Here is a 15,042-nt window from a genome sequence, read left to right on the forward strand (position 1 = left end):
GTACCACATGTATTCATCAGGGCGTAACTTTAGCGCGTCCAACGAGTGTCTACAGATTGACCACTGAGGCCGTGTGAAATTCAACTCGTGCATACTGTATGAATCATATGTTTTTCACGAGGCACAGTATAAAACTACCAAAGTGAACTTTGATTGTGGAGAGTGAACAGTGCAATATAATGACCACAGAGTTTTTATTCCATATATATTTTTTCCACGGTGAGTCAGAACAAAAATGCTGAAACTACCCATTTGCGATGCCGCGATCAGAATGTAGGTTGCTAATGAATTTAAAATCAACAAACAACCCTTGAGCTCTTCAGACGTCATCCTTATTAATCTGGAGGAAATCAATGTGTGAGAAAATATAGGGGGGCGTTGTACTTTTTTATTTGTTTTTGTGAAGCTGCGAGTCATTTGAAAGTCACTTTCCACTTGCAAACTGACCCGTGTCACATTCAAATGACAAGTTCAAACATGAACCGATTGGTGCTGCAAATTCATAATGTTAGAAGTCGCCTCAAGACTTATTTGTTTCTCTGACTCATGGCTCAGATATGATTCAGATCAGTCACTGTCAGTCGAAACAGTGTGTGGACACGTGACGTGCTGCTCCATCGGCACCGGTGTTTCCTCTTGTTTCCTATGGATGTTGGACAGTCGACCTTGTGAACGTGGCTGAAACAGAAACAGGGGAAACTGATTTGCTGCTGCCATTTATGCATGATGAGGCGAGAACATAACCTTTGAGAAGAAACAGCACACAGACGTTAAAAGTACATTTGCTGCATGAAACTTCTTTCAAGAGTTAAGAAATAAAAACGACCTGTAAAGGATTTTTTTTTTTTCATATTTTAAGTTTGGCCCTTTTTTTTTTACGGTCGGGTCATTTTATTCTGAACTAGTGGAAGTGTCTAAAAACATAGAGAAAGCTGAGGATAAAGTATTAAACTCTGGATTTCCTTGAATTTTTTTCCCCCCAGCTCTTCCCTCTACAGAAACATTCAGGGAGTCCCTTTTTCTCTCATGTGAACGACTCTCTGAGGTTCGCTCTTACGCTGCTCCCTGCCAATGTTGCTTTTTCTGACCAGTGCCAGGCCCACGTTTTTGATCTGTTTGGTTTTCAGTGAATACACAATGGGATTGACGCAGGGCGGGAGGCAGGAGGCCAGCGACAGGCTCAGCACGCGCTGGTCTGCGTCGATGAGTCGCAGATAGAAGCCTATCGTGAAAATGGTAATGAGGGGAATGTAAAATACAGCGACGAGGACGATGTGCTCAACACAAGTGCCCAAAGCTTTCGAGCGACTGTCCAGTGACTTCATCCTGAACACTGTGGCCAGGATGCTGACATAAGACAGGAGAATGAAAGCAAATGGTCCAGCAAGGAGCAACATTGTAAGAAAAGAGGCCACAGACCACTGCATCGTGTAGTCGTTACAGGCGAGTCGAAACACGGGCGCATAGTCGCAGAAATAACTGAAGACTGTGACGGACCTGCAGAAAGACAGTCGAGTCATAATAGCCGTTGCAAACGTGATGATTCCCAGAGCAATGGACCAGGTCACGCCGACAATACAAGACATGTGTTGCAGCGTGTTGATGGAGTTCTGACGCAGGGGGAAACATATTGCGATCAGCCGGTCGTAGGCAAGAATAGCAAGCGCATATGACTCCAAGGTCCCAAAAGCATAGTAGAAAAACATTTGCACCAAGCACAAGTTGAACGGAATGAAATTGTCCTTCACGAGAAACATCTTCATCATGCTGGGAATGGTGCACGAGTTGAGGATCACGTCGATCACCGCGAGGTTGACCACGGCCAGATACTTGGGAGTGTGCAGGCAACGGTTGAAGGCAATCACGTAGATCAGCAGGCAGTTGAAGAGCACCGTGACCACATAGACGAGCGCCAGGAAGACGAAGTAGACACTGACGAAGGGGAACGTCTGGAATCCGATGATGTAGAAGCCGGCAGGGTGAACGATGGCAGAGTCGTTCGACACAGTCCCAGGCGAAGACATGGTTTGAACTCCACAGCCTCCGTGTTCAACCTGACAAAGAGGGAGATCGCATCACATCACACACGTGGACCCTGCAAAGCATTTGCATCAGTTTACAATCGAACAATGTGCAGACCACACGCTCGCTAAGTTCAAACCACCGAAGCTTCACCTGAGTTCCGGTTAACATCAACACCCCCCCCCCCCCCCCACACGAGTGATGCAGCCTCCAGCAGCGGTGTGCAGAGGGCTGCACGTCTCACTCTTTGACATCAGAAGATATACTCTCCTCGTCAATCCCCAGAGAATGCCGCTTACCTGCTGAAACGGTGGACGGTCGGAGCATGTTTAATTGGATCCACAGGGAGAGGGGCTGGAGCTCGGCCTCTGATTCAACGTGATGTGCACTCGGAGCCCACATCTGATTGTGTCTGAATTGTGTTGAGTTTGATCATCTCGCCTCTCTCGATGGGTTGTTGTACAGTGTGATCCCATCAGAAGCAAAAGTTACTTGCTGTAGCGACTGTGCCGGTGACCTTTGCCCCCCTGTAATAACTGAGTTGAACGGTCTCGTGCACCCTCCGACGCACCTCCATGACCTCACCTCATGTAATGTAGAGACGCGTAACTGAGCAGCTTTGATTCCTGACTTTGCCTGAGACGCTTTTTCTTTTTTTATTCTTCAGAGAGACTTTCATGATCAAACGCATGTGGTCCGGTCCGGACCTCTCTGAAGTCAGGACGGTCCACAGGTTTCTCTCTTCTGCTCGGACACATCTAAATTGACTCTTCCAACACATTAATAAGGCACTGTCTGAAACTGTAAGTGCTCAACACACATTTTGAGAACTTGGTGTGCACATAGTGAACAGTGCAACACACTTGTCTATGCTATTGCATAATGTTCCCTGAGGATGGATGTATCATTAAACAGGCCACTGCGAGCCAAGAATAAAGAAAAAATGCTTCTAATGAGCCCAAGATATGATTCCGTCTCCAGAGAATTGTGTTTAATGACCTCGTCTGGAACAAATCAAGCTTTTTACTGTTCAAACTTCAGGCTAATTGATCTCAGTTGCACCTTTTGACAAACAAAAGCAATTAAAAACTTGAGGGGAACAGGTGGAAGTGAACTTTTGACTTTACCGACTTCCTTCGTGGAGGTCTTACAACAGCCTTCACCATTTATAAAGTCGATATATATCATGACCATGGATATTGTTAGACTACAACTTGAAGAGTAGAGTCAAATTGACAGTTCTTATTTCATTAAAAATGTTGGTTGTTATGTTCTGCTCAATAAGACGTGAGTCATACATAAATAAATGAAAGATTTCTCTAACAGTTCACTCACTTTGTGTTTCATGTTCATGGGAAAACACTGGTTTTTGCATCACAACCCACAGGCCCTCTGCAGCTGTTTAATAAGAAATGTGATACTCTAACACATTAAAATCATAGCAGTTACATCTTTAAGTTACAGATTCTTTAAAACCTGTTCTGTGATGAGTTTGCATGTTTGTCCGTGTGTTTTTTCTTTCTTTCTGGGTTCTCTGAAACCTCCCACAGTCCTAAAACGTGCAGGTTTGGTCACTTGGAGACTCGCAGGTGTGAATGTGAGCATGTTTGTCTCGGGGTGTCGGCCCTGTGATCAACTGTCCGGGGGGAAGCCCGCCTCTCGCCCAACATCAGCTAGGAGTGGCCAGGTAGGGTGGGTCTCCGGCACTGGGGTTTCAAGGGGGCCGGGTGGAGCTTCCCTATTCTGTCATGTTACTTTCTCAGTCAGCTACTTGCATCACCAAGCACACACTGTTGTACAAGAGAACCCCGAAACAAAGTGGCCAGAGCACATAGGGTGTGTGAAGTATTACTGAAGGACAAAGTGTTTCAATGTTTTTGACAGGATGATGTTTTATTCACAGTTTTATCACATTTACGATGAGTAATAATGTCAATAAGAAGTCAGATACATGGGAAAACATAACACCATATGGAAGACAGCTACAGCCAGACGTCACATAAAGGTGATTAAAGTAAGGTGTTAAATTATCATTATCTTCAGTTATTATTCTTAACCAAATACAAAGCCTCGAGTCATCGGTTTACTCACCACAGCCAAAGGTATTGGTATATATGACACAAGTGCAACTTTAATTAAATCATAATAAAAGATGATTAATAATCGTGCCGTTTGCAGCACGGTGCCCTGTTCACAGTCTTCTCTACACTGATGACCTCACTGTCAATCAGAGCATTTGGCCCCTTTCTGTTGGCATAGATTATAAGATGATAACAGTTATTGCTGTGTTTTTCGGACCCTCTCGCCTTTTAGTTGTGTGCAGACTTTTTTTTTCGGACCAGTGCCAGGGCTCTGATTTTGATCTCTTTAGTTTTCAATGAATACACAATAGGATTGACGCAGGGTGGGACGCAGGAGGCCAGCGACAGGCTCAGCACACGCTGGTCCGGGTCAATGACTCCCAGATAGAATCCAATGGTGAAAATGGTAATGATAGGAATGTAAAATACAGTGACAAGAATGACGTGTTCCACACACGTGGCCAAAGCTTTCCAACGACTGTCCAGTGACTTCATCCTGAACACTGTGGCCAGGATGCTGACATAAGACAGGAGAATGAAAGCAAAAGGTACAACAAGAATCAAAATGGTGAGAACAGAAGCTGCAGACCACTGCATCGTGTAGTCGTTACAGGCGAGTCGAAACACAGGCGCATAGTCACAGAAATAACTGAAGACTGTGACGGATTTGCAAAAAGACAGTCGAGTCATTATACCTGTTGTAAACGCTGTCACTCCCAGAGCAAAGGACCAAGTCAGGCCGACAATACAAGACATGTTTTGCAGTGTGTTGATCGAGTTTTGCCGCAGAGGGAAACAAATTGCGATCAACCGGTCATAGGCAAGAATAGCAAGTGCATATGACTCCAATGAGACAAACGTGTAATACACATACATTTGCACGAGACAAAGGTCGAATGGAACAAAGTTGTCCTTGATGAGAAATATCTTAATCATGCTGGGAATAGTGCACGAGCTCAGGATTAAATCGATCACCGCGAGGTTGACCACGGCCAGAAATTTCGGCGTGTGCAAACAACGATTAGAGGCAATCACGTAGATCACCAAACAGTTGAACAGAACCGTGACCACATAGACGAGCGCCAGGAAGATGAAGTAGACACTGACGAAGGGAATCGTCTGAAATCCGATGATGTAGAAGCCTGGAGGATGAATGATGACAGAGTCGTTTAAAACAGTCCTGGGAAAAGACATAGTTGAACTCCTCCGGCTGTGTGCAGGAGGTCAGCCTCTGTGCAAAGGCTCCTCAGTCTGGAGAACAGGCAAATGAATATTGTATGGTAGATAAAATGCTATAAACCAACGTGGATCATTTTAAACGGCACATGTAAATTGTAGGATGCAAGATATATTCTCAGAAAGCTCAAACATATGTAAGAGTAGAAAATAAAGTGTGACTGCTCCATACTGTACCTGATGCTCTGTTTTGGATTGTTTATCAGCAGCTCTATGTGATGCTGCATGTGAACGCAGCAGCAGCAGCGTGTCTGACTCGTGGACAGTAGAACATATATTTTCCCTCACTCATCTCCAGAGATAAAACTTCCTTCTCATACAGAGAGAAATTTTGCAGTGTCCAATTAATCACATTAATTTGATCCATGGAGAGACTGAACTTCTATTGTGACCAAAATAAACATCTAATTATTGTTCTGAATGACGATCTTGTGAGTTGACACATCCCATGACGCTGCTTTAAAAAACAAACAAACATGCAACTTTATGAAAATAAAGTACAAGTTGGGTGCAATGTAATAGGTCTCAACAAGGAAATGGAAATTGAATCCGTGAAACTGTGAATATTGGAGTCTTGGAGCTACAAGAGATGCAAATAAACGGCAAAGAAGATGAAGAAGTTTTGGGGTTTAGGGGCCCAACTGATGGCCGTTCATATGTCACAGTAAATCAAACCCCACAGTAACTGAGCCGACATTCATGAATACTTGCTCAACTTTGCCCCTGAGGCGAGAGAACTGTCCCGGCCCGACCTGTTGAGAATGACCTCTCTGAAATCAGGACGGTCCACAGTTTCTCTTCTGCTTGGTCACCTGAAAAATTATGATGTTTACACATCTAAATTTACTCTTCCAGCACGTTAATAAGGCATTATATAAAACTGTAAGTGCTCAACACACATTTTGAGAACTTTGTGTTCACATTGTAAACTACGGAAGAGTTTAAGGTCCAGGCATAAGGAGAAGAAAAATGAGGGGGGAAGATTTTCCTTTTTTATTAATGAGGGGGAAGATTTTTTTAAATGTAGTCGAAATGTCGAGATTAAAGTCGAAATGTCGAGATAAAAGTCGGAATGTCGAAAATAATTTTGAAAAATCGAGATTAAAATCGAAATGACGAGATTAAAATCGAAATGACGAGATTAAAGTCAAGATGTCGAAATTAAAGTTGAAATGTCGAGAATAAATTAGAAGTGTCGAGATTAAATTTGAAATGTCGAGATTAAAGTCGAAATGTCGAGATTAAAGTCAAAATGTCGAGATTAAAGTCAAAATGTCGAGATTAAAGTCAAAATGTCGAAATTAAAGTTGAAATGTCGAGAATAAATTTGAAATGTCGAGATTAAAGTCGAAATGTCGAGATTGAAGTCGAAATGTCGAGATTAAAGTCGAAATGTCGAGAATAAATTCGAAGTGTCGAGATTAAAGTTGAAATGTCGAGAATAAATTGGAATTGTCGAGATTAAAGTCGAAATGTCGAGATTAAAGTCGAAATGGCCCTAAACGAGTGTGTTGTGGTACCAGTTCAGCTTTCAGACATCCACGTTAATTTACGTTAGCAAAGCTACGCTAGCGTCGCTAACTGCGCGCCCTCTCAAAATTCATTAACGGTTGTTTGCATTTGAACGTTATCGTGTCAGGACGCACGTTGACGTTCACGTGCAAACACCCGTTGTAACCGCATCGTTTCTTTCAGATTCAACCTGTCAATAATAATATCACAACTTTACATCTTGGTTAGCAGCTAGCGTTAACTTAGCAAACTGGCTAACAAAACATCAACATCCGGTTGTTTGGTGCTGCTGAGAAATGCTTCCGGGTCACAATTTTCGACTTAATTCTCGACATTTCGACTTTCTTCTTGAAATGTTTAAAAAATGTAAAAATCTTCCCCCTTTTTTTCTTCTTCTTATGACTGGCTTTAATACTCCTCCATAGCAAACAGTGCAACACACTTGTCTATTGCATAATGTTCCCTGAGGATGGATGTATCATTAAACAGGCCACTGTGAACCAAGAATAAAAAAATGCTTCTAATGAGCCCAAGATATGATTCCATCACCAGAGAATTGTGGTTAATGACCTCGTCTGGAACAAATCAAGCTTTTTACTGCTCAAACTTCAGGCTAATTGATCTCAGTTGCACCTTTTGACAGACAAAAGCAATTAAAAACTTGAGGGGAACAGGTGGAAGTGTTTTTGTGGAGCTTTCATTAAACTCACAGTTCACTTACGTACCGAAGGCAGCCAGAGAAAGGCCGGTAGATTTGAACTTTTGACTTTACCAACTTCCTTCGTGGAGGTCTTACATTAACATTCACCATTTATAAAGTCGATAAATATCATGACCATTGATGTTGTTAGAATGCAATACGAAAAATAAAATGTCTGGGTTGTTATTGTGTGCTATAGTGTGGATTAGTGAATCTCATCTTCAATAGCATGGTCATGTTCTTTCTGAAATCTGATTCCGCCTAAATTTCTTATATCAAATGAGATATCATGCAAGGTCCTAAGCAGGCTGTCTAGCCTGCAGAGGAACTGTTTGTACTTTCTGTGAACTCTGGAAAGTCACGCAATGAAGGCTTTGAAAGTCCAAGGTGTGCGCACACAAACACACACACACACACACACTGGGGTCCCCAGTGGAGCTTCCCTATTCTGTCATGTTACTTTCTCAGTCAGCTACTTCGAGATAATTTAATTAGTTACATAACCAACCATACACTTTTGTATAAGAGAACCCTGACCAAAGTGGCCAGAGCACATAGGGTGTGTGAAGTATTAATGTAGGTGATTCTTTTGATATGATGACGTTTTATTGACAGTTTTATCACATTTACGATGAATAACAATGTCTGTGGGAAGTCCGATACATGGCAAAACATAACACCATATGGCAAACAGCTACAGCCAGACGTCACATGAAGGTGCTTAAAATAACCTGTTAAATTATCATTGTCATCAGTTATTCACATGAACCAAATACAAGGCTTTGAGTCATCAGTTGACTCACCACAGCCAAGGGGATTGGTGTATATGACACAACTTTAATTCAATCATAATAAAAGATGATTAATAATTGTACAGTAGCATTTGGCCCCTTTCTGTTGACATAGATTATAAGATGATAACAGTTATTGCTGTGTTTTTCGGACCCTCTCGCCTTTTCTGACCAGTGCCAGGGTTCTGATTTTTATCTCTTTAGTTGTTAATGAATACACAATAGGATTGACGCAGGGTGGGACGCAGGAGGCCAGCGACAGGCTCAGCACACGCTGGTCCGGGTCAATGACTCCCAGATAGAATCCAATCGTGAAAATGACGAGAAGAGGAATGTAAAATACAGCGACAAGAATGACGTGTTCCACACACGTGGCCAAAGCTTTCGAGCGATTGTCCAGTGACTTCATCCTGAACACTGTGGCCAGGATGCTGACATAAGACAGAAGAATAAAAGTAAATGGTCCAACAATAATCAAAATGGTGAGAACAGAAGCTGCAGACCACTGCATCGTGTAGTCGTTACAGGCGAGTCGAAACACAGGCGCATAGTCACAGAAATAACTGAAGACTGTGACGGATTTGCAAAAAGACAGTCGAGTCATTATACCTGTTGTAAACGCTGTCACTCCCAGAGCAAAGGACCAAGTCAGGCCGACAATACAAGACATGTTTTGCAGTGTGTTGATCGAGTTTTGCCGCAAAGGGAAACAAATTGCGATCAACCGGTCATAGGCAAGAATAGCAAGTGCATATGACTCCAATGAGACAAACGTGTAATACACATACATTTGCACGAGACAAAGGTCGAATGGAACAAAGTTGTCCTTGATGAGAAATAGCTTCATCATGCTGGGAATAGTGCACGAGTTCAGGATTAAATCGATCACCGCGAGGTTGACCACGGCCAGAAATTTCGAAGTGTGCAAACAACGATTAGAGGCAATCACGTAGATCACCAAACAGTTGAACAGAACCGTGACCACATAGACGAGCGCCAGGAAGATGAAGTAGACACTGACGAAGGGAATCGTCTGAAATCCGATGATGTAGAAGCCTGGAGGATGAATGATGACAGAGTCGTTTAAAACAGTCCTGGGAAAAGACATAGTTGAACTCCTCCGGCTGTGTGCAGGTCAGCCTCTGTGCAAAGGCTCCTCAGTCTGGAGAACAGGCAAATGAATATTGTAATGTAGATAAAATGCTATAAACCAACATGGATCATTTTGAACGGCACATGTAAATTGTAGGATGCAAGATATATTCTCAGAAAGCTCAAACATATGTAAGAGTAGAAAATAAAGTGTGTGACTGCTCCATACTGTACCTGATGCTCTGTTTAGGATTGTTTATCAGCAGCTCTATGTGATGCTGCATGTGAACGCAGCAGCAGCAGCAGCAGCAGCAGCAGCAGCGTGTCTGACTCGTGGACAGTAGAACATATATTTTCCCTCATTCATCTCCAGAGATAAAACCTCCTTCTCATGGGGGGGGGGTTTGTAGTGCCCAATTAATAACATTAATTTGATCCATGGAGAAACTCAACTTCTATCATGATCAAGATAAATATCTAGTTATTGTTCTGAATGATGATCTTGTGAGTTTTCAACAACCCATGACGCTGCTTTAAGTACAATAAAATAAAGTTGGGTGCAATGTAATAGGTCTCAACAAGGAAATGGAAATTTAAACTGTGAAACTGTGAATATTGGAGTCTTAAAAGAGATGCTAATAAACAAACAAGAAGATCCGTAGTGTTGAGTTTGTAGGCTAAGAAGAAGTTTTGGGGTTTAGGCCATTCATATATTACAGTAAATCAAACACACGGCAACTTAGCCGACAATTCATGAATAAGCACGCAGTCATTAGTATATACACTCAAGCCTGAGGTCAAGCCAGGAGTGAAAGTGTTGGTTTTCGTTGAATTTTCTTTGTCTTTGACAATTTTGTCTTAGAAATTTCCGTAGAGACGTGAGGTGACTTCAAGTCCATGTGAAGCATCGGTGAAAGTGTCTACTTGATACAACAAATGTGCACTAAATGAAAACAGATAATTTTTTATTGTTGATGTTTTCTTTATTCATTATATATTTTCTTTTTTACAGCAGTGGCCCAGATATGTAATGAACACGACATACAATTGAAAAAATTAATTATCTCGAACATGTCTTGGTCAATTGAACTACTAAAATGTCTTGTTACTTCTCAGCCAAAGTATAAACCGATTCTAAAGTCTGTGATGAACTTATGTTGAACAACACATAGTTGTTGGTCGGTTCGACACCACACACCTGAAAACAAAAGTCAAGATTTGATGCCAGTGCTTAAATTTTACTTTCAACACAAATGGTTGAATTAGGTGCAGTTTTTTTTTACCGAACACACCCCAGCCAGTGTGTGTGTGTGTGTGTATGTGTGTGTGTGTTGTTCAGGTGAGTTCAGCTGGTTGATGACTCAGTGGAAGTTGCCCGCTGCTGCTTCATCAGCTGTTCTTTCCGGGCATTTTGGAAGTTCATCATGCAGTCCTTGAAAGTCTGGACCTGGTTCTGGCACACTCGCCAGTCCTGGTGCTCGGCCATGCACTCTTGCACGGTGTAATGAAGCTCGGCGCAGCCGGTCCGGGAAATCATCTGTTCGACTGGGTCGTCCTCGTCATCTTTCCGGCTGCGGTCGTGGGGTGTAAGGGACGCCATTCTGTTTTTTCTACGCACAACGCCGATTCAGGCAGCCGTCTGAGGAAAACACAAGATGTTGTACATACACAAGTGATAATTCAGTTTTTACAACAACCACACAACCTTATAGCTGCACCTCTGCCCGGACTTTACTGTTCAGGCTTCTTATCAGTGAAATCTCCCTTCTGATCTCAGTGCTGACATGTTATGTGCCACATTGCTTTTCAGTTGTCTTTTTTTTTCAAGTTTAGCAAATACAAAGTTGATGAAAAGCTTGTTTTTGTGTTGTTGCAGCGATTGTGTTTTTTTTCTATTTCATATCTATAATCAACAAATGTTTACGGTGGCCCTGAGGGTCAAAAAACCACAATGCGTTGTCTTGTCTTCCGTCTTTAGAATCAGCCAGGGACGGTTTTATAACCGTCAGGGCCACCGTACTTTTACCCATTTAGATGCTAAGTACTCTTTATTAATTATACATATGGTATTTTTATATATTTATTCCAGTACGTCTTTTGTTGCTTCAGTGCTGTACATATAATAACACTATTAATAGTAGTGTCAGGCTGCTGTGCTCTTTCAGCTGCAGCGAACATTACTTCCGGACATTACGCAACATCATCGAAGCTACAATCAACGCAGATGTTTGTTGTATTCGTCCTCACCTGATCACTGTCTCTCTGAACGGATCCGTCCGTCGAAATGAAATTAAGTTTTCATGACCTGGACTTCCCTATACAGTCTATGGTCCTAACCCGTGCTGATACAAATGTAGCACGGGGGACACATTTGTGCAGAGGACGAGGGTGCAACCTTAAAAGGCGTCCGGTAACTACGCAAATCATTAGTTCCGCCAGCGAAAACCATTATTATGGTGACAACCGGAGTAATCAGGCGATTTGGCATTCGGTGCACACACACACACACACACACACACACACACACACACACACACACACACACACACTTTTGAGGGGAAAGCAGTATTTCTTATCTTTAGGATTTAGTTATCTTGGAAACAGAAATGGTTCTTCAGCACATTGGAGGTAATGGAACAACCGTAGAGAGCATTACTTTCATTTATTTATTTTTTTACTTTAAAGCCGGTACGTTGCATACATTTGCAAACAAAATTGTTCAGGGGTTAATTTGAACAGTCTATTGCATAATGCTCCCCAAGGATGCATTTATAATTAACAAGCCAAAGTGAGCCAAAACAAAATGAGTTAATGAGCTCAATTTGCGTGGCCATCACCAGAGAATTTTGGTTATTGACCTTGTCTTTCACAAACAAACCCTTTACTGTGTAAACTTCAGGCTAATTAATCTCAGTTGCACCTATTAGGGATAAAAAACAATTTAAATACTCAATGAGTACATTGAATGTTCGTGTGAGGCTTGTCATTTCATTCAAATTACATCTAATTTCAAAGTGTCACAGGAGAAAGGCAAGGCAATCACATTTCCTCTGGCTAATGAGATGTTTACACACAGTTTCTGCTTTGTTTTTTAATATTAGGCTCCTTACAGGCCATTAATCATTAACTTCCATTCAGGATTTAAACTCAATTTACTGCTGGTTTATGTGCATTCATTGTTAAGTCTTAAGGGACCTGTCAATCTTCACTGGGTCACATATAATTATAATAAAGGACATAAAATTATGGATTTTAATTATTTCACTTCACACTATTTTTTTTGGAGCTACTTAACTAAGTCTTCCTGTTAAAGTTAATGTTTATTACCCCAAAAGCATTTAAAAAAATATATTTATAGATTAAAAAGGGTAAGTATCACAAGGTGTCATGTACATATTTTCTCATGAGGAATACAACTGACTTCAAATGTATACAATAACGACAGCTTATGTTTCATCATGTCATGTTTTATTTAAAAGGAATACAAATATCAGCTACATTAAAAGATATTTTTTTTCCAGTCTTCTGGGAACAGATAAGAGGGTTAAGAGGCCAGAGAAATCACATGTAAAAACATCATACAATTGCGATCAAATTCAACCACGTAAAAGCTGTGTTTAACTAATTCAGCGATATATGGTTACAAATGAATTGAGACATTTGTTCAATTTGATTTGGATTTTGACTTTATTTAACTTTGCAAATGTCTGGAACTATGGTCTGATGAGTCAGACTGACCTCAGACACACACTCACACACGCAAACGCACAGTCTCGAGAGTTTCACAAGTGTTCGCACCCTCCACACATTGATATAGGATGGAAAAGGAAGTTGTTAAGGGTTTGTTTTCATCCTCCGGACCAGTGCCAGGGCTCTGCTTTTGATCGCCTTTGTTTTCAGGGAATAGATGATAGGATTGATGCAGGGGGGGAGGCAAGAGGCCAGCGACAGGCTCAGCACACGCTGATCTGGATCAATGGTTCCTATAAACAGCCCAATTAAGTAAATGCTGAATAAAGGAATATAAAATACAGCAACGAGAATGAGGTGCTCAACGCAGGTGGTGAGAGTTTTAATCCTACTGCTGATTGATTTCATTCTGAACACAGTCGCAATGATGCTGACATAGGATAAGACAATAAAAGTTAAGGGGCCCAACAGACAGGCGATTGAAGCTGAAGCCATAGACCACTGCCGTGAGTAGTCATTACAGGCGAGTCTGAACACCGGCGCATAGTCACAGAAGTAGCTGAACACTCGGAGGGATTTGCAGAAAGACAGTTGAGTCATGATTGCCGTGCTATAGGCGAGCAATGCCACGTTGTAAACCCAAGTGGCGCCTACAACACAAAACATGACCCGTCGCGTGTTTAAAATGTTCAGATGCAGGGGGAAACATATCGCCGTCAACCTGTCATAAGCGAGTACAGCGAGCGCATTCGACTCCAGAGATACAAAAACATAGTGGACGAACATTTGTAACAGGCATAGGTTGAATGGAACAAAGTTGTCCTTGAAGAGGAACGTCTTAATCATGCTCGGAATTGTGCTCGTGCTCAAGAACAAATCGATTACTGCGAGGTTGACCACAGCCAAAAACTTTGGCGTGTGTAAGTTGTGGTCAAGAGCAACGATGTACATCAGCAGAACATTGAACACCAGTGTAACCACGTAGACAAACGCCAGAAAGATGATGTAGACACTGATGTAGGGAAACGTCTCAAACCCGATGATGTAGAAGCCCGGTGGACGAACGATGGCAGAGTCATTTGAAACAGCCATGAGAAAAGACATAGTCGAAGTCCACAGGCTGCGTGCTGGAGGTCAGCAAAATCTCTCCCGTCTGAACTGGAGGAAAACAATGCATCGTTATATTGCATTCGTCTCTCCATTCACAAACCTCAAACAAACACATGCAAACGTATATAACATTCTATTTTAATATGATGAGGTCAAACAGAACAGAATACATGTTCTTTTTGAAGCACCTGGTTTCTTGACAGTCATTCTACGCAGTGTGACTCCATGTGATGCCGACACCAGGAGCGGTCCCCGACTGTCTGCATGTCTGGCCTGTGTACAGTAGAAAATATACCCCCTTTACTCATCTCCAGAGACAACATTCAACCTTCTAATTAGGAATAACAAGGATGACCAATACAGTAATGAGCATTTAAACTTTTACTAAGAATTATCCATTGAGAGTGATGCAGTGTCTTCCAAATGATCTCGCAGATAAAAAAAACCAACATCTGATGATTGTTTTTTGTGGATCTGAGCGCCTCGACTCATTATCTCACCAGCCAAACTTTCACAGTGTTAATAATGCCAAATTTAAAAGGTCATGAGGATTTTTATACAGTAATAAACCATGTAGAAGCCAATCGCTATTTAAAGTGTGAAGACATGACTGTTCAGATTTGTGACACAAACACGGTAAGCACAGCCGTCACCTGTCCACCGATCGAAGGGGTCTCATACGAGGCCCAGACACTGTCAGGGGCACCAACCCGCGGATGAAGTGTGACAGATCTAGTATACCAATCTGCATGACAGCTAACTGGTTCTTTTATTTATATTTTTGGCTCTCCTGTACACTGTAGTTTTG

General features: G+C 41.9%; 5 protein-coding genes across 5 annotated transcripts; all 5 read right to left on the bottom strand.

Moving 5' to 3' along the window:
- Positions 1 to 875: 875 nt before the first annotated feature.
- LOC118300418 (olfactory receptor 52K1-like) lies at positions 876 to 2,049 on the bottom strand. Its single transcript, XM_035624794.2, has one exon. It carries the CDS (start codon positions 2,022 to 2,024, stop codon positions 1,005 to 1,007), a length of 1,020 nt encoding a protein of 339 aa, XP_035480687.1. The 5' UTR covers positions 2,025 to 2,049; the 3' UTR covers positions 876 to 1,004.
- A 1,877-nt stretch (positions 2,050 to 3,926) lies between these two features.
- On the bottom strand, positions 3,927 to 5,491 carry LOC118300421 (olfactory receptor 2AT4-like). Its single transcript, XM_035624798.2, has one exon. It carries the CDS (start codon positions 5,295 to 5,297, stop codon positions 4,332 to 4,334), a length of 966 nt encoding a protein of 321 aa, XP_035480691.1. The 5' UTR covers positions 5,298 to 5,491; the 3' UTR covers positions 3,927 to 4,331.
- Positions 5,492 to 8,179: 2,688 nt separating this feature from the next.
- On the bottom strand, positions 8,180 to 9,473 carry LOC118300416 (olfactory receptor 2AT4-like). The gene has a single exon (XM_035624791.2). It carries the CDS (start codon positions 9,448 to 9,450, stop codon positions 8,476 to 8,478), a length of 975 nt encoding a protein of 324 aa, XP_035480684.2. The 5' UTR covers positions 9,451 to 9,473; the 3' UTR covers positions 8,180 to 8,475.
- Positions 9,474 to 10,392: 919 nt separating this feature from the next.
- Positions 10,393 to 11,840, bottom strand: LOC118300423 (cytochrome c oxidase assembly factor 4 homolog, mitochondrial). Its single transcript, XM_035624801.1, has 2 exons — positions 11,682 to 11,840; positions 10,393 to 11,073 (listed from the first exon to the last, which is right to left on the bottom strand). The coding sequence occupies exon 2, from the start codon at positions 11,032 to 11,034 to the stop codon at positions 10,780 to 10,782; it is 255 nt and encodes an 84-aa protein (XP_035480694.1). The 5' UTR covers positions 11,035 to 11,073; positions 11,682 to 11,840; the 3' UTR covers positions 10,393 to 10,779.
- A 1,190-nt stretch (positions 11,841 to 13,030) lies between these two features.
- LOC118300933 (olfactory receptor 2AT4) lies at positions 13,031 to 14,498 on the bottom strand. Its single transcript, XM_035625835.2, has 2 exons — positions 14,423 to 14,498; positions 13,031 to 14,282 (listed from the first exon to the last, which is right to left on the bottom strand). The coding sequence occupies exon 2, from the start codon at positions 14,226 to 14,228 to the stop codon at positions 13,269 to 13,271; it is 960 nt and encodes a 319-aa protein (XP_035481728.1). The 5' UTR covers positions 14,229 to 14,282; positions 14,423 to 14,498; the 3' UTR covers positions 13,031 to 13,268.
- Positions 14,499 to 15,042: the final 544 nt, after the last annotated feature.

Source organism: Scophthalmus maximus, chromosome 2, assembly GCF_022379125.1.
Source record: "Scophthalmus maximus strain ysfricsl-2021 chromosome 2, ASM2237912v1, whole genome shotgun sequence".
NCBI lineage: Eukaryota > Metazoa > Chordata > Actinopteri > Pleuronectiformes > Scophthalmidae > Scophthalmus > Scophthalmus maximus.

What these genes read in the sequence shown, in the direction of transcription:
- LOC118300418 (XM_035624794.2), bottom strand. Translation starts at nt 2,024, where the DNA reads ATGTCTTCGCCTGGGACTGTGTCGAACGACTCTGCCATCGTTCACCCT.
- LOC118300421 (XM_035624798.2), bottom strand. Translation starts at nt 5,297, where the DNA reads ATGTCTTTTCCCAGGACTGTTTTAAACGACTCTGTCATCATTCATCCT.
- LOC118300416 (XM_035624791.2), bottom strand. Translation starts at nt 9,450, where the DNA reads ATGTCTTTTCCCAGGACTGTTTTAAACGACTCTGTCATCATTCATCCT.
- LOC118300423 (XM_035624801.1), bottom strand. Translation starts at nt 11,034, where the DNA reads ATGGCGTCCCTTACACCCCACGACCGCAGCCGGAAAGATGACGAGGAC.
- LOC118300933 (XM_035625835.2), bottom strand. Translation starts at nt 14,228, where the DNA reads ATGTCTTTTCTCATGGCTGTTTCAAATGACTCTGCCATCGTTCGTCCA.